An 18,984-nucleotide genomic window follows, 5' to 3' on the forward strand; every position below is an offset into this window, starting at 1 on the left:
AGTACATCTTATGGATCTCCGATATCAGAGACCCAAGCGCAATCCCACTTAAAAAAAAATCCATCATCGTACAGTGTGTGTCCCCAAGGGAAATTTCCTCAAAAGGAACATCTGGGCTAATAGATTCCTCCTCCTCTGACTCATTGTCCAAAGGAGAAGAAATATGAGTAAAATAAGTGAGGGATTCATTAACAGAATCTGACTCATCCACAGAAGAGTCCTGTTCTCAAGGCCTTTTAAAGGGAGTAGAGGACCAAGGAGGAGCAGGAAACGAAAGCCCTTGAGAAGGTTTTAAGGACATTAAAGCAGTAAACAGCCCCCAAGTGAAGGCCTGCCACTCCCTTTGTGGATCCCTGGGAGCAAAAGAAACATGTTTAATTTTTGTTTCTTTTTTAGAAGAACTTCCCCTCCAGAAAACTGAGAAGGCTCAGACCCGGGACAGCAGTCGAGAACCTTAGTAGAAACTTCTTCCTAAACTAAAGACTGAGGAACTCCCCTAGGCCTCTTGGAAAAAATCAACCGTGGTTCCCCCTGAACAACAGGTGATGAACACCAGCGTAGCCTCTCCAGATGTGCTGCCAGCTGGACCCTCACCGTGTCTGACATAGTCATGGTAGAGTAATCTGACAACACAGCCGGGAAAGCTTCTGGGTTTGTAGCAACCTCAGAGAAACACCTGGCAGAGGCTGGACTGCAGAAGATTCCTGTCGTACCTTTTTTCACCTTCTTTTTCCCTAATGGCTGACCCTTGGGGCGGATGATTACTTCCATTGTATCTTTAGTAAGAAGCTTAAGATGCTGGTTCTCAAGATACAAGGAAAAGGAAGAAAGTCTACTGAGAAGGGTTTTCGGAACCAATGTCTGACAAATATAACAAGACTCAAGGTCATGAGAGACGCTTATCGTGGTGGTCTTTATGGGGAATCTGTCTCCCACACTAGCATTTACCCTTCCTGTATGACATTAACCTCACGGAACACTAAAACAAGAAAAAACAAAAACTCCAACAGGGCACTTATCTGCAACTGCAAAGAATTCAGCAAGCAGGCGTAAGCAGTCCCTGGAGAACCAAAATGCATTCAACTGGCAGAAACAGGTGTAGGAAAACATACTGTTGATAAAAAGATACGTCTGAAACTGGCAACAAAGAAGCTCTGTTTATAGTAGGCATGAATTTCACCTTTATGCCATATGTTACACAAGGAGTATTTTGGGTGATGTTCGGCGTAACTTTTAAATAAACAACACGTAGTCTTTGGTAGACTGGCTGGATGTTCTGGCTTCTGCTGCATGGAATACCATATGGTAATGAATACTGCAGCAGTGAATGTAAGAACATCATGGCATGTCTTTCCTGAGTGCTACTGCATGTCAAGTATACTATCAGTAGCACACTACTGGACCATTTTAAGAATCCAGAATGTAACTTAACATAACTCTTTAGTGTCATTTGTTGCATCTTGTATTGTATTTAATAGTACATTACTCAACTATGCCAAGATATCAGAAAGTGTGCCACCTAAGTTTCGTCATAATAATGATTAACTTGTAATAAAATTAATAGTTTAACCCTTTAAACTCTAAATGAAAATAAGTGGCTTGAACTTCATATATAGCTAAAAGAATCAAACCCTTATTATTTTAAAAAGGGAACTAGCAACAATCTGAAGTAAAAAAAGAAATAAATAATTGAATTACCTTGTAAAAAGTAATATTCAGCACCTGTTTATAAGCATTAAAGCACTTTTTTAAATTAATAAGAATTTATAACCATGAAATACACTGATTTTCATTTGTCCTTCAATTACTGTTTTTGTCTTTTATTAACCAACCATCTCTTGTTGCATTTCTCTTCAAAGAGGCAGAGAGATTTCAGTCTATTTTTCTGTATAAAGTACATTGCATCTTCCAGTGTGTTAAAAATCTTCTTTCTGGAAAGTGAATCCTTATTTTTGCTGGAAACAAGATTTGTATTTTAATACTGTTTTTTTAAGCTTTTGACAAGTGGTGTACATGTTTTTTTTCTCTTTAACATCACTAATGTTGAATAGTCATTTCAAATCAAGTATTTTCTTTAAATTTTAACTGGATAATTAGCCCATTCGGCTTTTAAAACTAAACCCTTATCTTGACTTGAAAAAAAATTACGATCACTGACCACCAAGAAGGTGTTGTTTTTTTTTTTTTTTTTTTTTTTTTTAAAGATGAGTTGGAAAGTGATCTCTGTGCCCTTTCGATGCCATAGGAAAAAGCTTCAGGCAGGTTCAAGTTTTAGGCAGCCAAGTATTAAGGAATTAAATCATACTGCCACCATCTCCTTTTTTAGGAATCATGTAAATCCTTCAAGATCTGTTCTTTAAGTCTTCTATTTTTTTTCCTGGAATAAGTTGTTTTGTTTCAGAAGAAATTCAATATTATTCTCATTTTCAAGTAATCTTCCATCAAAATCAGACACTGCATCTTCTATATTCGAGATTTGTGATGATTGTTGTTTAAGAGATTCACTCAGCACTTCAACGTGTTTTTTACATTCCTCTTTAAAATTGTCCATTTTGCTTTCTAATTTATCTATCTTTACAGATAACTCATGGATGTTACTTAGTATATCCTGTATGCCTTTTTTCAATGTACTGTCCTCTACTCTGGGCTGAGTGGCTCATTTTGAAACAATTAGTTCTTTCTATTTTTCTTGACAGGAAAAAAACAATTAAAAGAGTTGCAAACTTGTTATTTTTTGTAGTAACTTTCAGCAGATGTTCAACTATAAAGCCATCAAGTTTTGAAACATTCTATTTGAGTTTTTTTGTAAAAATCCCATCAGAGATGTCACGGCCGGCCTTAGACATAGGCGAACTAGGCGACTGCCTAGGGTGCCATAAAGGCCGGCCTTGTAAGGGCGCAATTTTTTACTTTACTTATTTTTTTTTTTATTTTAATTAATTTAGTCCATTCTTTCTTTCTTCTCGGCGCCTGCTTGAGGGCACCGGAACCACAGAGCAAAGGGGGTTGGTGAGCGCCCTCCCACTAATACAGGATCACAGTTTTAGCATCTTTTCCTTTAAGGAGAATCATGCGTACACACACCAACGTGGACGTAAATTCATTTTGCAGGCTTGAGAAATGTAATTAGTAGCTTTGTTAAGAGGGGTTTAAGTTTGTGTGTGCTTGTTTGGCCGTTCGGTTTAGAAAGAAGGTAAGTGTATGTGTGTGCAATTTAAACTGTTCACTTCTGTATGCATGAGAAAGTGTGTGTGTGTATGTATGTATATGTAATTTAAGTTTAGGCATTCTGTTTGTATGAGATAAAATGCATGTGTGTGTTACTGTATGTGAGAGAGAGAGAAGGTGTGCATGTGTACAATTTAAACTAGTGGTTCCGTTCATTTCTGTATGAGAGACAGTGTGTGTCTGTGTGTTGTATGAAAGAGTAGGAGTGTGTGGAATATGAACTAGTTGTTAGTTGTATGAAAGAGAAAGTATGTGTGTGTTGCTATGAGACAGAGTAGCTGCTTGTCTGCTGCATAAGTGGTGTTTTATGTTGATAACTGGATGGTTGGAAAAAGTGTCTGAAATACATGGAAGGTGATACAACTGTGGAACAGAGGAACAGATGCATGATTTCAGTCTTCACTATCTGATCATAGTTTTATCTGATCATAGTTTTATGTTCCAGTGACTGTTTCAAGACTGGGTCTGTTCGGTGAGATGGTGATCCATTGCCTAGGGCCCTATTTGACCATGATCTAAGCTCTGGTATTTAAAGTAGGAACACGTACACAAAGGTAGTTAACTCATTTGCACCTAGAGCCCTTAGCCAGTTTGTGTAACAGCTTAGCTAATAAGTGTGTTGAGGTATCTTTTCTTCTATGCATTTAAATAATTCTGAAACTGCTCCGGTTCTGTTTTTTCTATCTGAAACTGCTCCGGCTCTGCTTTATGTAAGTGAAACTGATCCAGCTCTGTTTTATGCACCTGAAACTGCTCCGGCTCTGTTTTATGCACCTGGAACTGCTCCGGCTCTGTTTTATGCACCTGGAACTGCTCCGGCTCTATTTTATGCATCTGAAACTGGTGTGTGTGTGCGTGTGCGTGTATATATATATATATATATATATATATATATAAAGAAGAAATCTCCGGGACACTGCAACCTCAGTCTTCTGGGATAAAAGCTGGTAATCGGACACTAGTGGTTGCACAGTGTGTCCGTCATTAGTGTCTTGATAAACCTGATACCGATGCTTGGTACTTCAATGACTCTGCAGTTATGAATGGTAAAGTTTTTAAAAATGCTTCAAATATGTATTTAAAAGTCCTTCCCAACACAGGTACACTTCATGTGTAGAATTTCTTAGGGGCATGACATTAAAATCAACAATATAATATTTATGAAGCTTTTGATTTCAGAACTTTACGAGGTGGGAAAACAATTACTTTTTAAAGGTTTGTTTCTTGATGAAATTCCACAAAAGAGACCTTCTCCTCTGTGTTAGAAACAGTATTTAGAACATACCTAGAGCCTGTTTATTGAATTTTTTGTGTTGCACTTAATTTAAAATAGTTTTTTTCTTAAAATTGCATTTTACCTGCCTCTGACCTAGCACACTTGTTGGGGTCATTTATTGCACTGTTCTGACTAGTTTGCTACTTGTGTGGCTCTGCTATCCTTAAACAAAAACAAAAAATCTTGCTCTTTTCCCACTTTCTATAATTAAAAAAAGGGTTCAGTTACAGAGTTGCTGTTCTGAGCTGTTTGTAAGTTTCTTGGTGGCCAGTGTTTACTTGGGCTAAAGGGAATTCTCTATGTTCGCCAGTGGCAGTGTTTAACACTGAGCAGCCTGCCTGTCCCTGTAGAAGTGGTTACTGCCTAGAAACTAGTTTTATTGGCCATTTTGGGTCAATTCCAAACTCCTTGATCTCTCTCTCTTAAAACCCTGCAACTCTCTTTTTGCACGGTCTTGCGCACAGAGCAGCGTCGGACAGCGCCGGTTGGCTGGGGTATACTATTCCTGGCTCCACAAAGTCTGCGCTGCAGATTTTCCCTTAGAACTAGGCAAGCCTCAACTCAAGTGCTTCAGATCAACTGCTCTTATTGCAGCACTTGCATAACCCAAATCAGCACTTGTCCAAATCTACTAGACAGCACTATTATTTTCCAAATCTCCTAGACAGCACTATTATAATACAGCATAAGACCCTCGATTGTCCGCAAGACAAGTGAAATTTACTTTTCCAAGGCATGTCCAGAGGTCAGCTTCAGGTGTACTCTCCAGTTCATCTGGTGGAATTGGGCATCCTGAGGCAGTGTCACAACTGCCTCATGTATACAGACAACCCTCTCCTCTTACCTCTAGACACAAACACTTGTGAGAGATGCAAATATACAGCCATACTGGAGGCTAAGCACTCTCAACCCATGACTGTAACAGACAGTCAAGAGGAGACGAGACACACTAGTATCACACCACCAGTCACACATGGAACTACAAAACAAGCACCGGCAAAACATACACATAAATACACAAAAACATATTCAAAGGCACTAGGTACCAATCTGAAAAAGAACAGGGCCCTCCAAAGCAGACAAGCAAGCAACCTGCACCTCCAAACACAAGCCAGAAAACACATAATTCACCTCAGCAGTGTGCCTCACGACAGCCCCTAAAGCAAAACAATACACCCAACACGCTAGTAATAGGAGACTCTATAGTAAGGCACACACATGTTCCACTCACCAGGCTGAACAAGGAGAAGATTACTGTCAGCTAGCTGTCGGGTGCTAGGATCCGCCACATAACACAGGCACTTAAGTTCACTCCAGAACAAGCACAAGTATGACGCTGTCATTGTACATGCTGGTGTGAATGATCTAAGACGTACCTCCCTGGACTACATGAAAAGAGACATTGAGGAGCTCTCTGATCATGTAGCCCAAGCTGGTATGACCCTGACCTTGAGTAGCATACTACCTTCACCTAGAATGATACCACAATACAAAGACAAAATGATCAATTTCAACAACTGGCTAAGCTTCTAGTGTCATTCTAAGGGGATCTAGTGTCTGTCTGCCTGGGATGACATGATAGACAAGCCTCGCTATTTCACCATAGATGGTTTGCACCTGTCACCCCTAGGCTTTTGAATACTGGCCAAGGCTCTTGCCATCCCCATAGTGCCTTTTTTAGGCAAGGCTCAAAGGACAAACCAACCACCGTAACCAGCACAGGTAACCAAAAACTAAGAGTAATGCTACTCAATGCCAGACGTCTCAACCTCAAAATGCACGCACTCGAGGCACTCCTCAGAATGGAGAAAATCGATGTTTGTGCAGTGACGGAAACTTGGTTCAAGGCTCCAGAGAGCACCCCAGCGCTACCAGGTTACAATTCATATCATACCTTCCGGCCTCAGTTACCAGATCACAGTACAAAGGGCGGAGGTGTATCCATATTCATATCTCCAGGTTAGTGGTACAGCATGATGCCCTAGAGATCATCCATGCACAACTATCAGCAGGCAAAACCACATTTCAAGTCGTAGCCTGTTATAGATCGCCCACCATGTCCCAAGATGCTCACTCAGCATTCCTTGAGGCATTGGAAAATATAAACGTCCTACCCAACACCATAATTGTGGGTGATTTCAACTACCGTGGTATAGACTGGGCAAACTACCAAAGTTCTAACTCCTATGCCCAGAGCTTCATAGAATTTATAAATTCAAATGCCCTTGAACAACTGGTATGTTCTTCCACTAGAGGGGACAATATATTGGATTTAGTCATCACAAATATGGACGCCCATTGTACCACACCCATTATCACTCCCTCTCTGGTCAGATCAGACCACAAACTGATAACCCTTGACATCCTCACCCCTACACCTCCCCCAGTCAAAGAAACCATTGTAAAAAACCTTTCCAAAGCAAACTTCAAACTACTTGCGTCAGAAGTGGAAAGCTTCACTATTCCCTTGCAGAAGGATAATGATATCCAGGATGCATAATCCTACACCAAGGCACTTTATATACATCTTCAGGATTGCATGGACCATGCTATCCCAAACAAAACCAAGACTCCTTCCTCAAGCAAGAAGAAACCAGTCTGGTGGACCCCGGCCATAAGCAAACTATACAATAAAAGGAGGAGACTTATACAAAAAAAGGCCAAATCTCAAGTAGAAAAATCATCCCTGATCAGCATTAGTAAGAAACTGAGGGCCCTCATCAAGTCAACTAAAGCCAATTTCGAAAAGAAAGTTGCCAAGGATGCCAAGGATAACCATAAGGCCTTCTATGGTTAAGTCAAAAACCTAAATGGCAATGCTCAGGTCTGTTCTGAGCTAGTACAAAATGGAGCAAAATACACTGACCCCACTGACATTGCCAACATCTTGGCTGACAGGTCGAGTGCAAATCCCCCCCCACCCACCACCACCTACTGGGCCTATTACTATCCCAGGGGATTGTGCAACTCCAATTATTACTGATACGTTGGTTAATAAGGCTCTATCTAAAGCTAAAAACACTGCCTCCATGGGACCAGATGGTGTCCCGGGCTGTGTCATACGCGAGCTCCAAAATGAATTAACCCTGCATCTGAATACCCTGTTCAGTCTCAGCCTCTCAACAGTATATGTGCCCATAGAATGCCGCACAGCAACGGTGGTTCTGCTGGGCCCACAATCGACCCTGGGAACTACCGACCAATAAGCCTGACCAGTCTGATCTGTAAGGCAATGGAGCAAATCATTATGGAACTCATAAATGGAGAGACTGGGAACCTCCAAACACTTGACCCCACACAGTTCGGCTTCGTCAAGGGTAGATCATGCCTCCTGAACCTGGTGGACTTCTTTGAGACAGTTACTCAGGCTGTAGATAAGGGAAAGGAGGTACACACGGCTTACCTTGACCTTGCTAAAGCATTTGACACCATTCCCCATTCGGGTATTATTGATAAACTCACCAACTTGGGCATACACCCTTACGTCACAAGATGGATCACAAATTGGCTCTCAAACAGATCTCACAAAGTAAGACTAGCGGGATCTATGTCCGAATCCAGACCAGTAACGAGCGGTGCCTCAGGGCCCTGTCCTGGGGCCCCTCCTGTTTGGCATATATTTCTCAGAAGTACAGGCAAGCACTGAAGGGCTGTGGCTGACCAGGTGTGCGGATGACTGCAAACTGGGTGCAATAATAGAGTCTCAGGCCGACATGGATATCCTCCAGAAGGGCCTCAATAAGACTGATGCATGGTGTTAAAGCCATGGTCTCAAGCTAAATGCTAAAAAATGCGTAGTAATCCCCTTTGGAAAAAACAGAGTACCCGCGAACTACCACATAGGAGGCAACCCCCTGAAATCTGAAGAAGTAATACGGGATCTAGGGACCCAAGTAGATAGTCAGCTTTCCTTTGATAACCATGTTGCCAAGGTGGTTAGAAAATCCTTCTATGTGAACCATCCGATCACGAAAGGGTTCGCATCAAGATCTAAGGATGTAGTGGTTCCCCTCTACTCTTCCCTCATCAGACCCATTATTGAGTACAATGCACTAATTGGAATGTACCTGGCTAGGCATCTCCAGCAGCTGGAGAGACCACAGAGGTACCTCACTAAGGATTAGTGGCCTCAAACAGTTGCCCTATGCAGCACGATTGAAAAAACTAAGGCTTTTCTCTGTTGCATACCGCCTTCTCAGAGGCGATCTCTGTCTAACATACAGAGCCATGTCCAACCTAGAACTGTTGAACATGCTCCATCTTAGCAAAACCAAATCTACTCGAGCTACACGCTTCTAGGGATATAAACCTCAGCACAACAATGAATAGAACATGCTGGAGGGATAGATTCCCTTTGCAAAGACTTCCCTTGCTATGGAACAAGGTCCCAATCTACATAAGACAGAGCCCCTCACTGTCACTCTTCAAGAGGAACCTTGACGAGTGGATGGGTAACAGAAAGTTCACACCAAGGATCATACCAACAGCTCTACTAGATAGGGGCCTAGCTGCTAGATCAAGGGCCTAGGGAACTAACCAAAGGGGCGGTGAATACCGCACAACGTGGCTGGGCTAATATATGCCTTCGGGCAGATAGCCCAGTACCTACCTATGAACCTAGTGTTGCTGCATGGTCATCACCCTTGGTGATCTAGCATGATCCAGTTTTTTCCTGATTCTTATAGACTGGATAATGTGGAAAAGTAGGGAAGATAAACCTGTATCTTCCAAGGACTCTGCCTGCACCAACCAAAAATCCTAGGATGAAAGAGTTCACAAGTTGTTCTGTGGCTTCACTGACAGGTGTTTTGTAGCTTCCAGTCATAACGGTAAAGCGAAGCTTACTAGACAAGATACTACATCATACATATATCTGAGACTGTACTTGGGAGGCATGTACCCTTTGTGAAAAGTTGTACAAACTTTGTAGTTGTTTATCAGTAAAAATGTAACAAAGGAGAAAAATGTGAAAAGCTTTACAAAACTTGTAGCTGTTATTTCAGTAAAGATGCAGCAAAGATGTGAAAGATAATGAAAAAAATTGATGCAGCTAAACTTTGAAAAGTGTTAGTTCCTAAAAAAGGATAGATTACCTTAACTGGTTTGGAACTTTCTGGTTATTTAAGCCACAGTGCTTTGGATGGTGTTTGGATTCAGAATTTTTAATTTGCAGGAAGTGGTATCACTGCCCAGTAGTGTGAACATTGTTTCTAGATGATTGTCACTGTTGAAGTGATACCTTTCTCCCATATGGGAAAAAGGGGTTGTGGATGGATAGATGATATCATTTGAAGGTGAGCATCATTCAGTATAAAACAAGCACACACACACACACACACACACACACACACACACACACACACACACACACACACACACATCACTAAAATAGGTGTTTTGTAGAAAGTAAGTGTGCTAGGACACCTCCTGGAGATTTTTTCAGGTCACATGACTCTTCCCTAAAAGTTCAGTGGAGCAGGCTAGTTCATTGTGCTTTAGGATGGGGAACATTAAACAAATCTTTTCATGAATTTAGATGAGAGCAGACAATAGTTGTTGCCTAGATCAGTTAACTAACATCTAGACATTTTGCCTGTCAGTCTTTTCAACCACTAAATCGGCAGATAGATTATAGTTAGTAGTAGGACCGGCTAGGTTAAAGTCAGTGTAATGCCATCTTTTGGTTTAAAACTATTTTTATTTTATATTTCCCTGTGCAAGAATATATTTATTTGCATATTTAATTTTCAAGGTGTATTACTGCCCAACTCCTTTAAGTATTTCAGCACTCAATTTGAAAAGCCTGTGCTATGGTTAGTTGCTTCTTGAATTATAAAAGGGCAATTACATAAAACTGGTGGCTTGATTTATAATTGTTAACTTCAGTCTTTTAATGAGAGACTGCTGACTCCTATTAATTTAGTAGTATGGTTGATTATTTTTAAGTGTAAAGTAATTGTATCCTGAATATGGTAGACTGGACTGGCAAGTAGCAGTGGTAGAGTGTTACTATAAATGAGGGAAGAGATAGTCATTTAAAGGGTATTGTGGCACTGAAAAGGTATTAACCCGCTCGTGGAAATCATTGTGTATATTAATATAGTAGTCTTAAGCAAGACACAGTCACTGCTGGTACAATAGCACTAAAAAGCGTAGGCTGATAGTGAAGTGTGTGAAATCCTGTGAAGCCACTGACCACAGCCTAGATAGTATTAATTTGCCAAATGTTCTTAAGGCCAAGCACATGTAATTTTAGGTAGTAATACAGTTTGTTGGGTTGCCCTGACACTCTGCAGACCATTGTTTGAAGATGATGAGGGTGTATGTGAAGCTGCAGCAGGGGATGGGATTGTCTCTTCCTTGATCTGGTGTACTGATGGATGATGCACTCCTTCCATGCCTTCATTTCTAGCAATTTCTTTGAACAACTTCTTACCAGCCAGTGTTCCAACTCAGTACAGATGAAACTGTAAAACAGCCTGCAGGTGTCAGTATAAACAGGTGGGTCTACTTCAGACATGGTTTTGCCTTCAGGACCTTCTACACTGATGGTGTGTCATCAAACCTGGTAACATTGGTGTTGATGCTGTCAGTGCAAGGCATTTCAGCTGCTCCAGCAGCTGGGGTCAGGCTTTCAGGACCAGGAATGGAACTGATCTTGTCAGCATAGCACATTGTTATAACATGTAGCATTTTCCATTGTGTTACCTTCCATTATATTACTATTACATCAGTTTGTACCATTGATCTCGTAGTCTTTGTGACAATTATATTGTACTTTGCTAGCAATTTTAGCTGTTTTATATTTGTCTATAGTGTGATATTCCCTGCTGTTAAGATAGCTTTCCATTTTTAGTTTTTATTTAGTGTTGTGTGATAACTGAGAATTGTAGTTGTATGTTTGCCATTTCTTACTCCCGTGTGGCTTAACTGGGCACTCAGTTATATTATGCAAGAATAGCCATGTGGTGATCTTGGTTCTATTTTAAGAATAGGGAGGCTGGCTCCCTGGTTTTTAGATTGTAGTTGAATACAGCGCTTGAGTCCACATATATACTTTTGGGGGGGGCAAAGGAACTGATATTGAATTATGTATTAACATTATGTATACTTAACAAGCACGGGAGGAACTAAGTCAGTTTTTAAATGTTGTAAATCTGATTGCATGGCTTAAACCTCTATAGCTATTACATTTCATTGTGTTGCATGATACAGTACTTGAGTCAATGTGGTAGTTAAGAACTGCCCTTCCAGTGGCACAAGCTGAAAGGTAATCTTATGTCAAATTGTAACTGAGATGCATGATAAATAGAACTGAATCCTAAGTATAAAGAAATATATTTTCATCACAATGATCAGCTTAGATGGACTTTAGTATGCTGCAAGGAAGTGTTCCACCTTTGCCACTTTGCTCCACATTGGCAGGTACGATTGACAACTATGGAGGGTTTTTGTCTCTTATTCTTAGGAAAGCAATTTCCATGGACTGCCTTTCTGCTAAAATACCACTGTATTGTTTAATGAAGTCGTGTTCCAACCTAACCAGATATGCTGATAAGTTTGGTAGAGGTGATGGACAGCTACTGGCATATGTAAAAGGTGAACATACATGTTCAAACTCTAAAACTGTTGTGCTCAACCATTAGTAAACCTCTTTGCTGTCCCTTATTCTGTCTGACAGAACAGATTGCTGTCAAGCTCATGTATTGTAAACTACATTTAGGCTATATATTTGATTAAGGTCAGTAAGTGCCCAGTGTCTGTTGTACATGTTGGTCAGTGATGTGCTGGTGTGTAAAGCATGCCCCCTTTGTTACACTATGACAAAGCATTCACTGATTTTCATGCATTTAAAAAATTGAAAGAAATGACTGGAGTGGCTTTTGTGGGAGTGACCTACCTATGGGCGTGGCTCAAGTAGGGGCATTACTTGAGAATGGTGTGGGTGGGGCTTAAGGGGCACCACAGCACTACTTTGCCTAGGGCGCCATTTCGGCTAAGGTCGGCCCTGAGAGATGTTAAAATAAAGCAGAGCTTATAGGGTCATATGTGTTTACTAGGCTAACGACAACAAGGGCCTTTTTAAGCCTAGCCATGCTTCCCAAATCCCAAATGTATTAACTGCAGTAGCAACATGCCATCTAGCCTAACTGCTCTTGTGGACCATTTTAAGGCTAGCTGATTACCCCATGTGAGAATCAAACTCTGCACCTTGTTTGTAAGGTAAACACCTTAACCATTATGCCAATTTCTCATAAAAAATCAGTGCTAACTGCTCACCATCTTGGCCACACCCCCTTCACTAACATTTTCAAAGAAGTCGACCAGGTTACATATGCAGGACCTGCTCTTGATGAATCTGAACTGGGTTGGGTTGAGATTCTGTAAGTAACCTATATCCTTATTTATTAATACCATAATTATCATTTCCACAGCCTTACAGATGAGGCTGGTGAAGCATATGGGTATATAATTATCTAGGTTCATCGAAGCCCCTCCTTTGTGTAAGGGAATGACTGCTGCTGTCCTCTGTTCATTGGGCATGTTTTCAGGTTAATAATGGATAGATTTTGTAGGGGATTAGACAAGTTATGTTTCAGGTTCACTGGCAGGCATGTTATCTGGTTCTATAGACAGTGTTCTTGGCTATAGATAGCACCTTGAGAACTTGCTGTTGGGAGTTTTTTTTTTTTGAGGGGGGTGTATGCGTGGGTATGAGATTTGAGAAAAGTGAAGGGAAGAGTCTGAGCTAAAACTAACCATTAGTAGACTGCCTATGTCCTCTGGACTTGAGCATGTGATAACATTTACTATTAGCTCTGTACAATGTTGGACATTTATTTTTTGAAATTTTTAACATAATTAAAAAGGGCTTTCTGGTTATCCTTCACCCGGCTGATCATTTTACCTCATATAGCTGGCTTTGGCTGATTTGATAAAGACATGAAGCTCCTTGTTTAGTTTAGCAAGAGCGCTTTGTGGCATCATGATAGTTAGATTTATTTTTGCATGCAACAAGGTTTTTTTTTTTTATACAGCATATTTATATTTGAGATCCACTATAGAGGTTTATTTTTTAATTTGGGATTGTATTTATTTCTTAGAGGGACAGATGTGTCTAAGCAGCTATTTACATTGTGCATAAAATTTGTCAGTGAACAATTCTGGATAAGCAGTGAGGTCATCGAGATGGAAGGGGCTTTTGAATTTAGCCAGGTCAACACTCAGTTTTAGTTGATTAGCCTTCGTATCATCTCTGACAACTAAGATAGCGGGAGATGCTTCACCTCTGCATGTCTTGAAATGCACCCGTAGATGATATGTACTGGGAGCAAGACAGATGGATAGTCTCTTTTTTGTGTCAAATAACAATAGCATAGAAATGACTTACTATATGTCATTAACTGCAGCCGATTTCCCTGGCTTGAGTTGCCTCAGTAGCTGAAGTATTATATAATCTGTTATAAAAGTCAATCTTGAATATCTGTCCAGAAAGTTTCAAGATGGACACAACACCGTTTTACCTAATAACAAATACAGTACAGGTTTCCAACAAACAATGTCATACAGAATAGTGCATTTTTAAAAAAATCAAACTTCATCATCATTAGCAAAAATAAAAATGGTACGGATTTTTCAATACATTTTCTGAGCCAAAAGCAAACATAGTGCTTAACAGCCACTTCAGATTTGCTTTCATTATACTGTCTTGCTACCCAGATATAAATGTATGTTGAAGATACATACAAAAATTGTATAATGCCCTTGAGTACTGTAGAGATAAAGTGCATTTATAGCTTTCATACTCAAATGCATACAAACAAATGAGCCATCACAAATGTTCTTAATGGTGAAGTATCAATGCACAAAATGACAGTTTATATATATTTTATTCTAATGCATAAATGTCAGCATCTGCATTGCCATAATTTTCATAGTAATGATTCTAGTACACATCTCTATTCACCTATGAGAAAAGCAGCCGTAATACAGACCAAAAGGCCTACGTCCACACGAACATGTTTCTTAAAGACCCAAGAGTGTACATAAAAGTAATGGACTTAAAGAATTCTCTAACCTTGCAGGTAGCTGAATTGCAGTTCTATCCTCATGCAAAAATGCACTGTCAGAAGAAACGAATGGGTATCTTAATGTATACCCCTCCCCCCATGCCAAGGGGTTGCTAAATCAATCACATTCCACTTCTTAATTCGGAGATATATCCTCAAACTAAGACTTTTCTGATGTTGTCATAGACCCGTATGTAGGTATGTTCTACTAATATTAATTATGTTACTCTAAAACTAACTTTCCTGTTTGAAGTCCAGGGTCAGTTCAACCACAGATTTCTACTTTTATTTATGTATTGCTTTTGTTTGCCAGTCAAGTCCGACAGAGCACATGACCCACTTTCAGTGCAGGCCATGGGAGAAATGCTCAACTGTACAAACATGAGAAAAAAATAGGTTACCAACTAAAAATGCATATAGACAAAGAATAGTAAAGAGATGAACAATTAAAGTATAATCTAACGAACAGCCAATCTGATCTATACTGATTCATATCAAAATGTCATACAAAAAAATGAAGTGTGTTAAAATTTAAGTAGGATACAGTGTGGTGAACATATCATGTTCTAACATTTGAAGGACTGAGGAAGGGTTGAGGTAATTATGGGAAGAGTGGACACAGGAATGATGCATATACTGTAGGGTTTGTAGAGGGGAGGGGAGGGGAAAGGAAATTTAGAATTTACCTAGATATCAACATGCACATTATATAATGTGTCATGCAATACATCATCAGTAAATGGTCCCCCAAACGCTGAGGGCTCATTTAGTGTTAGAAAAGATGGTACAATGCTATAAACATAGTTCTATCCTTGTCACAATGGTGAGTATGGAACTGGAAAGTAATTGTCTTAGCAGCCTCATCGGGACACATGACTATCCATTCCATCTGGGGTAATTTTCTGTGAGATATTAAGTAGGAAGGCTCCCCCACAAAGTAAGGGGACTTCCAATTAAAGCAGTGAACCTTCATGCTGGAGACTAGGCATTTTTTTTTTACACATCTGTTCCAGACTGCTGACTGGGTGTTTATAGGAAATATGCAGTAATAGTTTCATTGTTTTCAACCATGCAGCATATTTATTTTAAAGCTGCAGGAAATATGATACTAATTAAGGTAAAGTGTCTATACCTTTAGCCCCGATACTGTTTCTTGCTTTGACTTAGTTAATTCTGCAATTTTTGCTTTTTGTTCTTTTACCACAGAAGTCAGGTCTTGAATTAGTGCTGCAGACTGTTTTTCCATATGATGAGACTTGGCCAGATTCTGCTTATGATCTGCTAACTGAGATGTAACCCTTTCAAAAGCTTCTTTGACCTGCAGAGCAAAAAAAAAAAAAAAAATCACTATTTTAAATTAATATTTTATGCAGATGCCTGAACAAAGGAAAAAGAATGAAAACTGCCCTAAGGTGCTATGCCACAGTGTCTCCATCCACATGAAAACTGCACATCTAGCAGTTTTCAACTCAACTTTTATTGTAGTGCTGTATCAAAAAAACAAAAAGTTAGGGAAACAAAGAAGTATATTCAAATATAAGTATACTTTTATGATTTATATAGATGAAATAAAGGTTACTGAAAAACTAAATTATATAATACAGAAATATTAATAGAACTAAAATATAAATTCACATGAAGATTAAACCAGCAAAAATGCAGTATTTCAAAACTACAGTAAAATGTTTCAAATATAACTTATTCCAAAATGCGTAACACTATACAAGACAGTAGCACATTTGTGTGAACACATAAAGGACAGCGACATTCTAATAATAAATGTGACTGCTGCACGATGTAGAGGGAAGCCCTGACTACTTTGTAGGCAACATAAATTTGAACAATGGCACAGGTGTCTGTAGGAGCTGGTAGAGGAAGATGGGAGGGAGCAGCTCCTGCTGGCTTGCCCAGCCTGGGGGGGGGGGGGGGTCAGGCAACTCTGACTCACCACATTAGTGACACCTAATGGGAGCAGCAGGCGTCTACCCTTGGGAGCTTAAGTCCATCAAACTTATAGTGCTGTATGCAAGTTTCACTGTGACACGGGGGAATTCGGCATTAGAAGGTATGTTTCTTCTCAGAGTACAGCTATAGAAGATCTTGGAAGAGCCACCGTAGGGGAAGGTGGTACTCTACCTGGAAGAAGGTAGGCCATCCTACAGGACCAGTAATGCTGGCCTGCTCCCTTTTACTAGGCTCTTGCCACACATGCTTGAGTTCATGGGGGACTCCTAGGGAGGAATAAATGGGCCGTAGGGCTCTCATTCACTCAGGAATCCCTGGCTCCCATGACTGTGGAATTAATAAGCCAACTGAGTGATGGTAGAGGGGCCATTGGGCTTAGTCCTGTAGGGAGGAGGGATGCAAAAGAAAAATCAACTAATACAAAACTAAACAAATGACTTCTATCATCACAGACAGACCAATCAAATCAAAACAAAAAAAAAAAAAAACAAAACTTGTTGAACACCAGGAAATCTTATAAAACAGTGAGAGCAGAAGAATTAAATTCAGATGTGTGGGAAACAACATGAGCATATGAGTAGTAAAGCCATGAGGTATGAAAAGAGTTTTCTAATCCTTCACTAAAAATACACACACCTGTGAACTCCATTTATCCATTTTGTCTGTTTTTTTTTTATGCAGAATAGTGTTTTCCATTTACCTCAATATACTATGCTAATTAACTACATATCTACTGAACAGGGCTTTATGTAAATTGCATACATTTTTATGAATGGAGTAGCTCAAGTGTGGATGTGCACTCTAGTTATTAGGTAATTGTTTGTAGTGTTAGTTCACTTTTTATACATTTTTTAGTATTGTAGTATGGTTCACGTTAGTATTTGTTACTTTTATAATTTAGTTATTTTTACAGTGTTAGATATTAAGAACTGGGTCCGCTTTACTAGTAATGTTTTATGAATTGCTAGTTATGGTCATTGTTTTATTTAATTTGTCATTTTTGTTTAAATATGTACACACATTATGTAAGGGGGTTGATTTAAGTGGGAAATGAAATTTGAGAAGGGTTGTGTCTAAAGTTACTTTTATACTGAAGTAAATGACAGATGGAGATTTTGATGTTGCTTTAGATGGGCTAGAGCATGCTGGGGTTTTCCACGTCTGTCTTATAGGTTCATAGGTTGCAACTAGGCTATTGGCCCTAGGGCCTATACAAGCCTAGCCATAACAATTCCCTGGCTATTTCTTCCCAGAATATTTACTTCCCTGGTCCCCTGTCTAGCAGGGCAACTGACGTGATCCACGGGGTGAATTTCCTATCTCCCATCCAATTGTCAAGGTTCCTTTTGAAGAGGGCCAAAGAGGCACTCAGGTTGACATGTATGGGCAGTCTATTGCTGAGTATGGGGAGTCTATGTGTCAAGAACCTATCCCTCCAGCATGTTTTGTTCATTGTGATGACCAGGTTTAGATCCCTGGAGCGTGTGGCTCTGAGGGATTGGGATTTATTTAAGTGTAGCATGTCCAAGAGCAGTGGGTTTGACATGGCCTTGTATGTTAAGCAGAGATCACCTCTGAGTAGGCGATATGCGACAGAGTATAGCTGGAATTTTTTTTAGACGGTCAGCATAGGGCATCTGCTTTAGGCCTGTGACTCTTTTAGTGAGGTATTTCTGTGCCTTTCCAGTTGCTGCAGATGTCTTGTGAGGTACATACCAAACGGGGCGTTGTACTCTATCATGGGTCTAATGAGGGATGAGTACAATGGGACAATGACCTCCTTTTTTCTGGATGAAAAGCCCTTAGTGATGAGGTGTGCCACATAGTAGGATTTCCTGACTGCTGTGGTTATCGAAGGTGAGAACACTATCCACCTGTGTCCCTAAGTCCCTTATCACACTTTCGGTGTTTAGTGTACTGCCACTTATGTGGCAATTTGTGGGTACATGGTTTTTCCCAAAGGGGATAACTATACATTTCTTGGCATTGAGCTTAAGCCCATGGCTCTGGCACCAAGCATCTGTTTCTATAAGGCCCTTTTGTAGAATATCCACATCATTTGGGGATTCAATAGTGGCTCCCAGTTTGCAGTCATCTGCGAACTTTGTTAGCCAGAGTCCCTTAGTGTTGGCCTGTACTTCAGGGAAGTAGATGCCAAACCAGAGCGGTCCCAGGACTGAACCCTGAGGTACTCTACTTGTTACTTGTCACTTGTCTGGAGCAGGATTTTTACAGTGTGGGTTCTGTCAGTAAGCCAGTTGGCAATCCATCGAGAGATGTAGGGGTTAATGCCCAGCTTAGTAAGTTTATCTATGATTCCAGAGTGGGGGATGGTGTTGAAGGCCTTGGCGAGGTCCAAATAGGCTGTGTAGACCGCCTTACCCTCATCCACAGCTCTGCAGACTGATTCGAAGAAGTCAATCAGGTTCAGGAGACAATACTGTA

At 40.2% G+C, this 18,984-nt stretch overlaps 1 protein-coding gene across 1 annotated transcript in view; it reads right to left on the bottom strand.

Moving 5' to 3' along the window:
• The window catches only part of LRRCC1 (leucine rich repeat and coiled-coil centrosomal protein 1), a 1,845,576-nt gene that overhangs the window by 564,005 nt on the left and 1,262,587 nt on the right, over positions 1-18,984 (bottom strand). The window contains exon 13 of the mRNA XM_044066062.1: positions 15,707-15,892. Coding sequence (XP_043921997.1) covers positions 15,707-15,892 — 186 coding nt within the window. The remainder of the gene's footprint in view (positions 1-15,706; positions 15,893-18,984) is intronic.

The sequence above is a fragment of the Protopterus annectens genome, chromosome 3.part0 (genome assembly GCF_019279795.1).
Source record: "Protopterus annectens isolate FY-2018-M chromosome 3.part0, PAN1.0, whole genome shotgun sequence".
Classification (NCBI taxonomy): domain Eukaryota; kingdom Metazoa; phylum Chordata; order Ceratodontiformes; family Protopteridae; genus Protopterus; species Protopterus annectens.